Consider the following 17,074-nt stretch of genomic DNA (forward strand, 5'->3'; position numbering starts at 1 on the left):
CATATGGGGTTGGGGCTCGGGAACAAATTCGGTACAAAGGTGTACATTGGTTTTCATTGAAGTGATGGGAATTCCGTGACCATTTATTTAATAAATGTATTTCAATGATGTTGGCACTACAATATAGGAAACCTTTAGTAGGGTATACCTAGGAGATACACAGTCCATAAATTATAGTGATTATTATATTTATGATATAGATATAGTTTAAAATGTGGGGGGGGGGGATAAAACGCAACGGTTTTTGACGTTAGGGTATGTGGAACTATGGGGCGGGGGTGGTGACCTTATATACTGCGCTCTTATACTGTTATAACCACGCAGCTTAAAGTTAACGTTCGTTTAGCACAGAGTGCGCCGTTTTAGTAAGGGTCGGTGGCGGTGTCGAGCAGGCGCGCTCGACAACGATTTTCCCCGCTCGTGGACGGGGAAACAGCGGTGCAAGCCAACGAACACACATACACACACACACACACAAACATAATTTCACGCAAAAGTACGCAACACACCACTGCGACACATCATTCCTCCCAACTTTATAGCGCTAGTGCGTCCACCTACATTATATTATATACTACCACTGTCACCACAATATCCGGCGTTGGCGCGGCGATCGTTGAACGCGAACCGCACTGTCCGCTGCAGATTTGTCGTCGCTCGTACTAAACATGTTGCTGCTGCTGCGGTGAACGGGAGAATAATCGAATATACTCGCAGTGTGTAGCGAGTGGTTCCGATCGGGAGACCTGGATATCGGGCAAATGGCACCCAGGGACAACCAGGAGCTGGTGCCGCTTACCGACGGCAGCGGCCGTCCAAACGATGACGACGAGCTGGAAGGCCAACATACGCAGAAGAGATCGACCGCCACGTGTTTAGACGACAACGGCAGTGACAGCAAAGGGCTGACAAACAGAACGCCGATAAACGATATGAAGACGTCCATGCTCGCCTGTCAGCAGGTCATCGGACTCGGCACTCTCTGGAGATTTCCCTACGTGTGCCTCAAGTATGGTGGTGGTGAGTTATTTTAGTTTATTTGTTCTTATAAAAATAAAATAATATATTATGCGTATTATAAACTTAGTACCCAGAAGGCGCTATTATATATACTCACATGCGTTCTACCATTATATATAATATAGGTACAGTGAGTTATGAGAACTTTTGCAATATTTTACGTACTCTTTTTGACACTCTCAAAAATAAAAACCAACATATAAACATATATTTTTATCTTTTAATTTGATGATGACGAGACAATTCATTATAATATTAAATAAACTATAACAATATATTAGTTCTGCTCATCGTAAATTTACTATCATGTATATTATATGAAGTGTTTGTAAGACGTAATCCATAAATACGGATGTAATAATATACCTACGCTAGTTAATGATAAAATATAGAATAAACATATATAAGTAATAAGTATATATAAAGGAGTAAACTGTAAATATCTATTTAACGTTTCTCTCACTATACACGGACATTCGATAGTGTGATAATATTTTTATTTTATTTTTAATATTACTTTTCTTTGTTAATTTATAAACAAATCTAAAAACAGTATATAAACTTGATTGGCCTGATCTTGAAAATAATTTAAATGATTTATTATTGTAGAATTTAACTATAATTATTATTGGATTATTAATGATAAGAACATAAATTATTAAGTTATTAAAATAGGTATTATAGCCTATAGGTACATAATACTTGAATTTTAATGAACGTCATTTCTAAATTTATGAATAAAATAAGGTATACCTAACACATTTTTTTTAATAAAACTTACAAAAATATAAAATTTCCCTATTATAATCTTGGAAAATTGTATTGATGTATTAGTTTTTTGTTAATATATTGTTTTATTAAAGTAAAATATAACTATGAAATTGAAAATTTTAAGTCAAAAACCTTTTAAATTATTATTTATAAAATATATTTTATTTTTGATTCTATAAAGTAGTGTTGATATACAATAATAAATTAATATTTTTTATTGATTGATAGGTGTTATAATATAGATATATTTTCATTTTCATGTCCGAGTAGTACCTATACTAAGTTGAATGTACAGCACTATAGTATGTTAGTAGTTTAATCAATGAACTTATGACCACACTATTATAGAGGTGGATGATTCGGGCACCATGTATTTTTATTTAACCATAAGTCTATGCAAGCCTTATGGTATGTACATAAACACTTTAGTCGAGCTATTCTCTGTCCACATTCCATATTGTCCAGACAAATTGCACATTCAACACTTTTATCCATATTTATCACGTCTTCGTTGTACATCTTAGTTCGTAATTCAAACATTCTTGAACATTGTTCTACATGACTACAGCACAACTTAATTTATTAGCATAAATAAATAGATAACTAATGTCAAATAAAAACAAAGTCTGTTAACATAATAATATGATGAAGTATACATTTTTATATGATTAAAATTAAGAGGAAGTTGCACTTGTATTCGTTGTCACTAACTCACTGTCTTACAAACATAAAGCTTAGCAAATTTGCGTTCAGTAATGCCAATTTTAAGATGTTAGCTTTAAATGCTTTAATATCAGAGTGAATTATAAGGTTAAAAGTAAGGTTACTAAGAACATATTTTATCTGTGTCCCCAGGGTTAGATTTTATTAATTTTTTAATTTTTATAAGCTGGATATCAATATTTTTAACTTGTAATAATTTATAATACTCATATTATCTTGCTTTAAAATTAAAATATCGAAAAAGCCAACGCTTAAGCATAGATAATTTTCTTACTTTTATAAACATTGATAATAGGACTATTCACTCTAATATTAAAGTTAATAACACAAAATTGGTTTCACTAAAATCAAATTTGCTCTGTTATAGTTGTAGTTGTTGTACCTATATTTGTAAGACGAAGACAAAATAGGCGGCTATAGCGTCTTCTTAAAAACATTAAAACGTTTGATTGTATGCATCATGTAAGAGTATTGAGAAATTCAATATTTAAAAGGATAGAATTATATTATAAAAAATAAAATATAGAATATGTAGTACACATAGGGTATACTACAGAGGCCAGGATCGATGTTGCCATGTTGGGCATCGTTTTCCTTTACTTTTTGTAATGTAGGATATTAGCATGTTTACTACATACGAAAATACGTATACGTATTTGAAAGCAATCATTACAGTATATGAAAAATAATTTTAAACTATACATTTATAATTAACATTTTTATATTTAACAGTAAAAATAAAAATAAAATTGCAAATTTACATTAAATTTATAAAACTTCAATTTAACACTGAAATTGTTAAAAAAAATTGTACGTTATTAAGTTACAAACTATAATTTCTAAATACATCAAGTCTTTGGAATTATTATTATTTTTAATTTGCCACAAAATGGCTTAGTAGTTGATTTTGTCAATTATAATTTTTATATATACTATTATAGTTTATTAAGTTTCCATATTTTACAGTGTGTAATTGCTAGAAAATGTAGAGATATAGTTATAAAATAGTTATGGAAATCGCAATAGTTTTATACGTTTATGTGTTACTTATTAAAAATGAATATAAAATCGATTTGTTGTAACTTTTAACTTTGATATTTCAAGACAAAAAATAACAACTTCTTTTATTATTATAAAAAAATATTTAAATAAATTAAATTTACTGTTAAATATAAAATAATATTAATTTAGCTTTATATATTTTTTTCAAGATTTCAATGATAGTATGATACCAATTAGATATAAAGAAATCAAAACTTGATACTTTAACCATTAATTAGAAATTACATATTAAATACACAATATTTAATCAATACTACGAAATAAGTGTATAATCATATAAAATATTTAACATATTACATTATTATACAATAATGTCAAATGCTTATTTGATAAGTTGTTATATTAATTATTAGGTATATATATATTTATATATTATAATATATTAATAATATTATATGTTATATTAATTATATATAAATTATTTTTTTAGATATTATTAAATTTATATTAGGTACCTAGTATATTATTTTTTACTTTTCTTATATCTATAGTTTTTATGTGATATATCAAAATTTAATTTAAATTTAACACGCAAAACTTCATTGATTTTTAAGACAAGTATCTAGTACCTACATCTATAGGTTAAAATGGTTATTACTTTATTAGTTTATGTATTTTGAATAAACACAAATAGAACAATTTTTGTTATAATTAGATTTTGTTAACAAGAAACGATTTAAATATCTAATTCATATTTTTTATAATACATAGAATATCAAAAATGAGTACTAAAATATAACATACTGTAATATACTATAGGGTATCTAATAATACCAATGTACAATATATACACTGTGTTAGCTATTAATCATTTTATATACATACCTACTGATACATAGCTTTATTTATTTGAAATGCATGGATTCTAGGGATTCTATTATAAAATTATACCTTATACACTATACAGAATAATTTTTTCATCGAACAAAACTCAATATTTAAATGTATTAATATTTTTAAAAATATTTTGCATGTACCTCGTACTCTCTTGTAAAAATTAATCAACTTTAAAAAAAATATTTTTACCATTAAAATTTTTTTAAGTTTTTTGCTTTATGAATGACAACAAATATTTTTAATTTAAGTTTCTGAACCTTAAAATGTTTCATAGTATTTTTATACCCCCCCCCCCCCAAAAAAAAAAAAAAAATAATGTGATGTGTAGTTTATTGGTTATACGAAATAACTTAATAAATATTTAAAGTTTTGCTAAGCAAGTGGAGTAGACCTCATAAAATGCTAGTCTACTACTCCGAACATCTAAATTTTAAAGTTTAAATACTAATTACTTATAAATTACAAATTCGAAATTCAATTTGTATGTATAAAAATATCATACTTCAGAAATAAAAAATGTATACTTTCATTTTAAAAAATAAAAACTTGAGAAATTAAAACAATAAAAAGTCAAATTTAAAAACAAAAAAAAAATTGTTTATTTCAATCTGAAATTATGAGAGAAATTTTTTTTTAAAAACATTAATATATTTTAAAATAATGGGTAGTGTTCAAAAAAAAAAAAAAAAATAATCACACAGTTTAGTTATTAATTAAATATGTTCATACAAAGAATATTTTTTAATTAAAATTCAATGATACATACTTAAAACACTAAATTAATCTAGATAATTTTGTATTCAATAATTAAATTTCCATAAATCCAAAGCAATAAAACTAAAAATACTCTATGATTAACACTAACATTTTATTATAGTCACTTTATATTGAAAAATAAATCACAATGTACTACATTAGAGTGAATTTTCTATGATTTATTACTCTTTGTTATTATTTTATTGTGTTTTGTTCGTATAGGTAAATAATTAAAAATATCGAACGATATTACCTCCATAAAATACCAATTAAATCAAATTTCGAATCTTTATAGGCAGATCAGGAAGTTCTAAGAGAAACTTTTGAAATACTTGTTCTTTTTAGTTTCTAATAGCAACCCTTTCTCAGCAATAAAATAATTTTTAAATTTATAAATTTATGATAACTCACTTATTATAGCGATATATTGAAATATTTGAAATAATTTTCTGGCATATTGGACATTTTTCTTTTTTGCGCTTTCTACAATTTTTAAGTTTAGATATATACAACGACCATTTTTGACTCGGATTATTGTTTGCCCTTTGATTCATTTAGGTTTTTAAAATTCTGTTTATTATTTAATGATTATTTAAATGTTTTTAAAAAACTTGTAACTATGAAAATGAGTAAAACCATAAAATTGATTATCACATTGTAAATAAATATTGGAAGAAAAATAAACAATTTGTTTTTACCTTACTCTTAATTTATTATAAATTAATTTTTAATTTCAGGTACTTTTTTAATACCATATATGGTTATTATGTGCTTAGTGGGTTATCCATTACTTATTATGGAAATCGGAATCGGTCAAAAATTGAGACATAATAGTATAACAATATGGACAACAATTAATCCTCAATTAGGAGGTATTGGCATGGTTATATGCTTAGTTAATATCGCTATGTTTTGCTATTATGGAACTATCATAACTTGGGGAATTAAGTATATGATTGACATGAATAAGGTAATTATTATTATTCTCAAGTATTGAATACAGCTAATATATGCACCTAAAAAATTATTTTATTAAGTATTAAGTAACATTTTAGATTACTTCTAATTTCTAAATATTTTTTAAAATTATGTACAAAAGTATGGAATTCCATCACCTTTATTAAGAATTGTAGTATTTTTTGAAGGTTAAAATATAATTACTTTTTAACTTTTTTACCTACTTATTATTTTATTTTAGTTTCCAGAATTGTGGCCCCCACATGGTCAACCATCTATTGATCCCAAAAGATCTCAGTCATTCTGGCACAAGACTGTATTAAACGTAACAAGTTCTATGGATGAAACTAGTGAGATACAAACGGTCCAAGCATTTTCATTGTTTTTCACTTGGTTTTCTTTAGCTATAATGCTGACAGCAGCTTGGATTACATTTAAAAACAAGTATATACAAGTATGTATTATTTCGATATTATTTAGAATAAAGTTTATTCGTCGTATTTAATATTATGAAATTTATTTTTATTTTAGGCACTCATTAATTTTTCGAATTCAATGTTTCAAAGTTTACCGTTTTATATTCAAATCATGACATGTGTAATCCCGCCTTTTTTGTTAATTGTTGTATACATTGTTGAATCAGGTTATGGGTATATTAGCTTCTTGTATATCACGTCAGTAGAGGTAATTACATTTTTAATTTATTTAAGATTTTCAAAATAATAAAACTATGTAAACTGTATAATACCTATGTTATCAATAAGGAATTATTGTATTTCTATTATTATTTTATAGCTAAAAGACTTGTTGGTTTTCCCGATTTGGGTTGATGCAGTTATCCAAGTATTTTGTTCTTTGGGATTAGTGCATGGTTCATGGACGTCTTTCGGTTCATCTTCTAAACGTAAAAGCAATTTTCTGTTGACTGCTACAGTAGTGGTATCTTTCAGTTTCATTTTAGTATTTGTGTGGACTTGGTTTATAGTTTCCACAATAATACCAAATGTATTACAAGACATTAAAAATTGCGTAATCGGGTATAACCAAACTACAATACTATGAAAACTTTTATGAGGGTGAATTGAAAACAAAACACAATTTATATTCATAATAATGTTTTAATTGTTTTGATTTCAAATTACCTAACTATTAAATTTCTAAAGCTATTATAAAAAATGTTTGTTATTAAATATAATTGTTCATGATTTTTAGATCAGCTTACAAGTGGGATAATTCTAAAGACATGCCTGCACACATATTTTATAGCAATAATTATGATGCACTAATTGCTAGTCGAAAATTAGACGATACATTGATGAGTTTTGATGTACAAGAATGTAATATGGAAAATCAATTTAAATTGGTAATGTATTTGAGATAATATATAATTGGCAATTCTATATTATTGTAAATACATATGTGTTTCGGGAGGAAGTGACTGGCCGACGCCATACGAAAGTATACCTAAAATAATGAAAAAATAACCTTTAAAGAGGGAATTTAACTTTTTAAAACAAAACCAAACCTACCACGCATTTTTTAATATTTCTCTGCGATTGTAGAAGATATAAAAACTTAACTTTTAAAGTATTCTCGATATTATATAGTAAAATAATAAACATACAAATAAACCCATACTAAACATTGGATTATTTGGCGTAGTAATCCGAGATTTATTTAAAAAAAGAAATCTAACTTTTAATAAAAATGTTTACTTTTTCAATTTAATTATAATAGTTTGCATAATTTCTGGTTTAATTGTAATGTTGGTCGATAGGGTAATTAAATAGCTTAAAAAAAATCATGTTAAAATATTGAAAAGTTTTGGAGAAACATAAAAATACGTAGTAGGTTTGATTTTGTGTAAAAAAAGTTAAATTGGCCATAACTTAAAAAATAAAAAAATTAACACCCTCTTTAAAGGGTATTTTTTCATCATTTTAGGTATACTTTCATATGACGTCGGCCGGTCACTTCCTCCGGAATGTATTGTATACAGTTATTCGATGTTAAATATAAAAAATTCATTGTTTGCATAATGCAATAGATTTTGAGGTTTTATAAATTAATAATATATAATAATATATATTAATAAATCTATAAATCTATATTAATTTAAATATTTATAAGTTTTTACTACAATTAAATCTGTTTAAATACTTTTTTTATATCAATATTATTTCTGTTTTGTATCTTATATGAAGGAAGGAAAAAGAGTTATTTCATTAAATTTTTATATATTAAAAGTACTGTATTAGTTTATAATTTAAAAAATATTTTACAGGCTAGTAATGGTATTGGCCTAATTTTTATAGCCCTCGGAGAGTTTACCACAAGTTTTTCGTTTGAGAAAATTACTGGCTATCAAACCAAAATTGTCATTAACATTCCACAAATATTAATTCTTACAATTGGTACAGCATGGTTGATACGTTTATTAAGCTGGTTTGTCTGGGCACTTGCTGAAGTTAAATGTTTAAAAAAAATGTCTAAATTTTGTATTTCAAGTACGTTTTTAATATTTAATATAATCTGTTATTTTAATTTTAATTATTGATGTAAGATTTTAAATTATATTATATTAGTGGTAATAAAATAAATAAAATATTTAATATAGGCGTACTTTGTACAATATGTTGTGTCTGTGGATTGGTATTTACTACTAGAACGGGTGTTTATTGGCTGTCATTATACAATGAAGTTTTTATCAACCCATGTTTAACGGTGTTAGCTCTTTGTGAGGTTCTAATTATTGTATTCATTTATGGATATAAACAGTAAGTACTAAATATATATTACCTATATAATAGTTTATATAATACTATTTTAAATTAATAATATATTGTTAATAATTTAATTATCAGATTTTTACTTGATATTTATGATATGACTGGACATACAATTGGTCGTCTATCTATTTTCATCTGGAGACATATTACTCCAATGTTGCTGATATTAACATTCTCATCTATATTGACGGTTGGCATTTTAGATGGTTTCAGATATGAAGTTTGGACACATAGAAGTGTAAGTACAAAATGCTCAAATTACTGCAATATAATATGCTATACACTTTTCATATGAATTTGAATTTTTGAATAAAAAAAATTATAAATTTGTACTTACAAATTAAACAAGTTATTATTTCTAGAATTTTGAATATTTATCAATAAGAATTCTCTTAAACATATATGTGTATAATAATTTACCCATTGAACAATTAAAAATTTTTAAATAATTAATTTTTACACAAAAGTATATGATAAAAAAAATAGGTTAGCAATATAAACTATAATTTATAATAATATATTATTTAAAAGTGTTGTAAATATAGGTTTATTTATATTTAAAAAAGTTTACTAAAAATTAAAATTTTTAAAATTGTAAATAAATAGTAAATAATAAATTGTTTAAGTTGTAGAGGCTTACTATGATTAAATAGTTTATGATTATATTGAAAATTTAGGTTTAATAAATTTAGTTCAGTGGGTTAGTATAGGTTTCCACCCCTCTGTATAATAAGTGTGGATTGTATTTTTTCGGTTTTCATTGAGTATGTCATTGTAATATATTTAATTTAAATTCAATGATTATCATTTTAAAATAAAAATAGTTTTTAACGGAAACGATATATCAACCAAACCCAATTATTATATATTTTTAAAATGTAACATACTGTTATATAAATTAATGTTTATTAAAAATATTGCATTTATTATATTAATAACTATTATAATAGTCCCTATATATTATATTATATGTATAATTTGTATTGACTTTTAACTAACTTACCATAGAATGGTGTGAATAGGTTTCTTTTATAAATAGGCAATAGCTTGAAATTAATCTAAAGTATAATCTAATTTCAATTGCTCATAAAAATATATTGTAAACTATTTTAGATTCTGAACGGAGTGTGGAATGTATTGATTTTACAATGATGTGTGTTTTTTTTTGTGTCTGTGTACACCACAATTTGTCGAAATAATGCTTCAATTTAAAACTTTCCGATGCCAAATAGAATATCCTTGAAATTTTCGATTTTTCTAAGTATTTTTTTTTAAAACTCGAAAATTTAATACAACGTTTCTTATAGGCTGTTCTTAGTTCTTATTGTAGTTAAAAAATAAAAAATTTGTTAGCTAAGTATAATTTTTTATATTTTTTAGTTTTTATAAATGTTTAAAGTTAAAATTTTATAAAATATGTCAAAATTGCGAAAATTTGCAAGTAATTTTGTAGTTAAAAATTCATAAAACTCTAAGCATTTATATCTTAAGTTGAAAAATCTAACACAACGTTTTCCATAAGTTTTTTTTTTAAATAACTATAGAGGAAACTCGAAGCGTCATTATTGGAAAAATGTTACGAGCGTCTGAATTAACCCTCAAAGTTAAATATCGAAACATTTTTAAATCTTTTATCATAGAAAAAATGTATACACACTATAGTAAGCACAGTAAGCACAAACACAAAAAAAATGCCATATTTACATTAGAATACATTCATCAAAGCGTTTAGAATGTAAAATCTAGATAGGTTAATGATTATATTATATTATATAATATAATCTATAGATACATTCGGTGCTTACACGAATTGTTACAACATTACTTACTAGTCACTACTTCTATTATATATGTTACAACATGTCATTGCTTTATAATTTATATTGAGTACAACGTATATTATACTCAAGAGTAAATGTGTAATGTATTAACGTGGGACGTAGGTATTATTTGAGGTTAAGATCATTAGTTTGAATAGCTTAATGGATACGAATTGGTCATTCACGCTATTGGTATTTGGTAGTGAATAATTTTAATTGAGCTACTAAATAATGGTTATCTATATTCATTTCATGTTTGTTTGTGCGATTTCCAGCTTCATTGGAATTCCAATAGTCGACATATTAATATGAAACTATAATGACTACTTAATGCCTAATGGTATATAATTTATATTATATTAATTGTTCAAATTCGTTACTGATGTTAGATATCATATGGTTAGTTCACAAAAATACCTAAATGTTTATTCAATTTAAATACCTACCTATTTAATTTGTTGAATTTATAGTTGTTTTCATCATAATGTTAAAGTAATAAAATAAGTTTCAATTTAAGTTCATATAAGTATAAAACTAATATAATTAAAGATATATTCAATATGTAGAAAATGAGAAAATAGCATAAATCATTATAGAATATTAATGTATAATATTTTATCCAACACAATATATTGAAACATTTTAATTTTTATAATACATTACATAAAATATGTAAAATAAATCACGAGTTCCACGTTATTACCATTTTAGGATAATATTATGGATATTTTATAGCTCATATAAATAAACGAGGGAGTAATAATACTAAAATGTCCTTAATTAATAAATTATAGAAATATCAGGTATGTAATTAATAATACTAGTCACTAAATTTAAAGACAATTACAAAATATATTTCTAAAATACTGACTTATCTTCTTTATGATAATATAACTCATTGCATAATCAATAAAATATATATTTATCTATAATACATTAATCTTATATAAATTTAAAAGTTTACAAAATAAAGTTATTGATTATTTCAGAATTTCTTAACGAAGATGAGGTATCCATACTGGGCTCAACTTATAATTTGGGCGATTACAGCTATATGTCTTCTATTAATATTAGCGTTCTGCATGGTGGATAGTCGACAAAACCTTACTTTCAAATTTTTAGAATCTCTAAATAAAGCAAAAAAAACTACTTGTGGACATATCAAGCGATCAGACTCAGGGTTGTCTGGAAAAGGAATTATAACAGAAATTGATGTAAGTATATAAATAAACATTATAATACTTAGGTACCGAGGTTTTATCATTTTTCTGTAATTTTTATTTTATTTTATTTATGAAATTCTAATAATTAACTTTATTAAATGTGATATAAAGTTTGTTAAACTAAGTAAGCTTGAAGTCTAATATATTATATATTATTATATGAATTTATAATTTTATATTATATAAAATTTAAACAATACTTGTATTTTACCTATTGTGTATAATGATTATTGGGTATATAAATTAGCTAAAACATAAATATTGCAATAAACATTGATCCCAATCCCTGAGTCAAAATATGTTATTTCTTTTATTTCTAATACTGTACACTGGAACTTACAAATTATTATATGCAATATACTAACACATTGTAAACTTATATTTTTTTTAGTTTGACGATTGTCATGATTCAGAAAATGATGAGGAGTTAGATACTTCAATAGCCCAAGCTCCAGTACGTATGTATAAAATTGAGGTTCTCGATTCTTGGAAATCTGCTAGAGGTCAAGTTTACCTTTAATATGGGACTTTATACACGTCATGAAGTTATAATTATGTTGTAATATTTTATTAATTAAATGTTAACATCTATACTATGATTATATTATGCATCGATGTGATTTAAATTTTAAACTACCTATACATTAATTTAAATAACTATAAATCTATTTTCAATTAAATGTATTTCGCATAGGTATACTAGCTATATGTAGTAACTAGTAGATACTATCTATCTATATTCATTTAGTGAATTCGATATCAATATCATTTGTTTTCCAAAATGACTTAAAGACCTATTCATGACTTATCTTGATGTAATATATATATACCTTATATAAATAATAATATGCGTGAAGTATCTATTAACAAAAGGATAAAGGCCAAATTGTTTAGATCAAACTATTGAAGCAGTAGTTCTGCGAATATAATATTTGTGACTGACTAAATTTTTATAAGTACTTAAATTTTTGAACAAATGTATTAATATTACATAACATAATCGAAGTACCTGTGACCTGCCAACTATTAGCGAAAATAGACTAATGATTAGTGAAGAAGCAAATGTATTGCTCACTTAAATCTGCTAATTACTGTTACACTATAAGCTCTAATGAATTAACAATTAAGAAAAACATGTAAGTGTTGTGAATAGAACATATTTAAAAGAAATATAGGTAATATAAATTAAAAATAAACATAATATTGTAAATTGTAATAACATGAAAGTCTTATGCATTATACATAATATAACATAATATATGATATGTATTTCTAGAAATTCCATATTTTCTTGAACAAAATATTTTGTATACGATTTAAAAGATTGTTATTAAATATAGAAGATTTTCGTGTGCCTACATTTTAAGATTAAATTAAATTATATAAAGATCACACTATAGAATGTAATAATAAGTATACTGATCACAAAGTTAAATTGTGCATGGCATATGTTTACATTTTTAAATCCCCACCGAAGTCACCAATTTCTATTGTCAAAATAATAAAAATATAATAGGTATACTGTTATGTTCTCGGGCACTTTGTTGCTCTTAAGAAATGCATCCATGTGAAAGTTAATGTTTAGCGTTACGCGAGTGGGAACTTCAAAGCACCACAATAAAAGCACAAATTAATCATTTGACCAATATTACGACTACGACATCACAATGCGTTTGTAACTATATTTATTTTCATTTTCGTAATTGAATGCCAATTTTCTGAGATCGATTTTAGTTTTTGATCAACACTATCGTAAGCATTCAGCTTCACGCTGTGTGTTTAGCTCTTTGTATGCTTCAATAGTTCTTGAAGTAGAAAAGCTCTGATCCAGTCTGTTTCCCAGCTTGCGTTTCGTTTTAAAGATCTAATAGCTGAAAGTAGACGCGCATGTCTAAATTAATCTTCCAATGTTTGATATATATTTTTTTTTTAAAAATCCCAATAATACCCAATATTTTTTTTTTTTTTGATTGATGAGGCATTTAAAGATAGTTAGGTAATGTTTGTGTGACACAGATTTCATTCATATTTCTGACATATATTCACTTAAATACTAATTAGTAATTTCTAATTTAATAATAATCAATTTTTGCTTTGTTTGTCATCCTTGTTATACTATAGTAACCCACAAATTGACAAAAAATTGTACTTAATTCCATTTTTACCAATTTTAACCCCCTCTCAGAAATTGAATTTCACAAAAACCCATTCTTAATAAACCTGCTCTACTTACTAATTATTACCTACCTATTTATACCGAATTTTAAGCTTCATAGGTCAAGTACTTTTCGAAATTTCATGTTTAATCGAAGATACCACTCTCTTATGTTTATATAGATTTATATTAATAACAAACAGTGCTCAATACATTAGATTTTCAAATTTGATAAATTTATAAATTTGAATTTGTTAGTGTAAAATCTTCATTAATTAACATTGATTAGGGCTCAGTAAAAGAATTCAATAAAAAAAAAAAAGTGTTGTGTTGTATTACTTAATATAATTTGTTCCTAGCTCAAATGCATAATGTATGCTAATAAGATATGAATATATTTATTTATTTTTACTTGTGTGTAATTTAATGTGAAAAACCTAATGGTGCCCATATATCTTTAATACTTTTTTTTTAAAATATTATACACATATCACATTATAATATAACATATTATTCAAAATTATAAAATATATAATATAATAACTTACACTATAGTTATAAAATGTCGAAAATGTTGTATGATATTATATTATTCGTCTAATTATATTATTTATTAACAACATAATAAATTGATAATTTACGCCGTCCATTGGCTATAATAACTAAAATATTAAACAATAAAAATGTATTGTACACATTCCATTTACTGACTTAATATTTTTTTTTTTTTAATTATATCTTTTTTATGTTTATTGAACTAAAACCTATTTAGTCATACATTCACATATAGATTGTTTAGAATTTACTCAATCAAAAATGTTTTTTTACCTATATATTTATTTTATTTGAAAAAATTCTAAACACTATTTACAATTTAGAAACCTATATTTATACGAATATAATAATTTTAAGTTTGACGTACATATTATATATTGTGTTAAATGTTAATTTATCATATAATAAAGTTATTGACATGAAATTCAAATAATGAATTGTTTTATTTATATGTGCTTAATAATCATTATAATTATACACATTTATACCTTAACATATGCTACCTATATCTAAATAAAAATGATTTATGATTTATGAATATTGATTAATGTTACCAAAATATATTCAGATTATTATTTGACGACATTAAAGTATTGTCAAAAAGTCACTAATACACAGAAAATAACCAATAATTTTGAACATCTTAATTGCATACCAAAAAACACGAGTATGAAAATATTAAAACCCAGGTACTCGTATTGAGTTTAAAAATGAGTTTAATCCAATATTGGAAACGCTTTGTTAAAAACTACTTAAACATTAGGTAAGTACCTTGATGTTGTAAATTGTGATAAATACCTTTTAAGATATAATAATAAATATTTTGTTCTTATACTCGTTAATGTATGAGTATCTGAGCACATCAACTTATAATATTAAACAATAAGGTAAATGGTAAGTTATAAGTGGTCATAAAATTTAAAGTTGGTTATTCATATTAGATAAGCATGACTACGTGACTTGAATGCCTACCTGTGTAGATACCTATATTTAAAAAAAAAGCAAATTATTACATCACATGTAAAATAATAATTTAAATAAAATAATATGATAAATCTTATAATTTGTCCAGTAAATATTTATAAAAACAATTAAATCATAGTATAATATATTATGAACTATTATCTTAACATTGTGTTTTTATTTTTTTACTATGGAGATTAGAAAAGGTGAAATCAAATTTACTGTCTTTGTCTAACACGCGTGGAACATAGGATTAAAAAGCGTGCTCTATATCGATTGATATAAAAAAGCGATTATAAGAATTTTAAAAACAGATTTGAATTTTTCATCAAGTCTACTTAAGATCGACATTCCCACATATTTAACTCATCTCCTAAAATCCTAAAGCCAGTATATCTATTAAAAAATATTAATTAAAAATGTTTACATAATTCAATTTTAGGAGAAGTATACCGAAGCTGATATTGCTACTGAAAATGTAGATATAAAAGAGTTAATCAATGAAGAGGAGCTTAATTTTAGTAATAGCAGCAATTATGGTAAAAAAACTTTCTGGTCTATGGGTGTTTGGGGTGTGCTAAAAAGACGTTAATGGTGTTATTGATACAATATAATTTGTAGTAGAAAAAAGAGACAGACTGTCACTACACAGAATAATTCAAAATGAAATTGGTACAAAAATACACTCGAATGAATGGTTTGTATTTAAGATGTTAGAAACTAAAAGGTACATACATAAAACCGTAAACCATTCTCAATTTGTTATCGATTCCACCAGTAGTGCTCACACACAACGTGTAGAAAGGTTATGGGAATATTTAAAATTTCTAATAGTTTAAAAAAAAAATTCATGGTAGGGTCATCACCATCATTGTTGCTTTCGTATTTGGCGGAACAATGCTGGCGTTTAAAAAATAATAAAGACAACATATTTGAATGTATTTTAAGATATGTTAAATTATACCTAATTTAAAAATAATACTTACTTTACTAATTATATACATATAATGCATCAATGCATATATTTTATATATTTTTTCATGTATAGAATTAAATTGTGGTGTTTATAATTGAATTATTATATTACTGTGTATTATTATAGGTATTATGTATTCATTTATATGTTATGAATTGTTTACCTAAGTATGTAGGTACTAGTAGGTACTACAACCGAGTATGACAAGTAAAAACGGGCGGTAGACCGCTAACGACAAGAATGTCTTTATTTTAAATAATAATGATATAACTACCTATTATATATCAGTATAAAATAAATCTAAATAGTATATAAGTACTTATACAAAGTTCGATTTTTTTTCACTAGTGTAACTACGAGGGTGCTGAAGCACCCTCAACTTTACTTTAAGCATCCCCAAGTTCTACCTCTTTGTAATTTCAAACATCTATAGTTTTAACAATGTAATTTTATCTTTTAAGATTTAA

General features: G+C 25.0%; 2 protein-coding genes across 2 annotated transcripts; one reads left to right on the top strand and one right to left on the bottom strand.

The window, feature by feature from the left end:
* The first annotated feature begins 245 nt into the window (after positions 1-245).
* On the top strand, positions 246-13,926 carry LOC114120292 (sodium- and chloride-dependent transporter XTRP3-like). The gene is made up of 11 exons (XM_027982157.2): positions 246-1,020; positions 5,907-6,139; positions 6,368-6,580; positions 6,658-6,810; positions 6,922-7,163; positions 7,339-7,489; positions 8,411-8,633; positions 8,744-8,903; positions 8,991-9,153; positions 11,725-11,949; positions 12,350-13,926. Exons 1-11 carry the CDS (start codon positions 762-764, stop codon positions 12,476-12,478), a joined length of 2,151 nt encoding a protein of 716 aa, XP_027837958.1. The 5' UTR covers positions 246-761; the 3' UTR covers positions 12,479-13,926.
* On the bottom strand, positions 2,134-5,796 carry LOC114120293 (E3 ubiquitin-protein ligase ZNRF2-like). Its single transcript, XM_027982159.2, has 2 exons — positions 5,581-5,796; positions 2,134-2,353 (listed from the first exon to the last, which is right to left on the bottom strand). Exons 1-2 carry the CDS (start codon positions 5,721-5,723, stop codon positions 2,134-2,136), a joined length of 363 nt encoding a protein of 120 aa, XP_027837960.1. The 5' UTR covers positions 5,724-5,796.
* Positions 13,927-17,074: the final 3,148 nt, after the last annotated feature.

The sequence above is a fragment of the Aphis gossypii genome, chromosome 2 (genome assembly GCF_020184175.1).
Source record: "Aphis gossypii isolate Hap1 chromosome 2, ASM2018417v2, whole genome shotgun sequence".
Taxonomy (NCBI): domain Eukaryota; kingdom Metazoa; phylum Arthropoda; class Insecta; order Hemiptera; family Aphididae; genus Aphis; species Aphis gossypii.

Bases quoted from the DNA above. Each gene is read 5' to 3' on its own strand.
- LOC114120293 (XM_027982159.2), bottom strand. From the start codon at position 5,723: ATGAATCAAAGGGCAAACAATAATCCGAGTCAAAAATGGTCGTTGTAT. The intron at 2,354-5,580 runs GTGAGTTATCAT...GTTGTGCTGTAG, and splicing joins TCAATATATCGCTATAATAA to TCATGTAGAACAATGTTCAA.
- LOC114120292 (XM_027982157.2), top strand. From the start codon at position 762: ATGGCACCCAGGGACAACCAGGAGCTGGTGCCGCTTACCGACGGCAGC. The intron at 6,140-6,367 runs GTAATTATTATT...ATTTTATTTTAG, and splicing joins ATATGATTGACATGAATAAG to TTTCCAGAATTGTGGCCCCC. The intron at 8,634-8,743 runs GTACGTTTTTAA...TATTTAATATAG, and splicing joins GTCTAAATTTTGTATTTCAA to GCGTACTTTGTACAATATGT.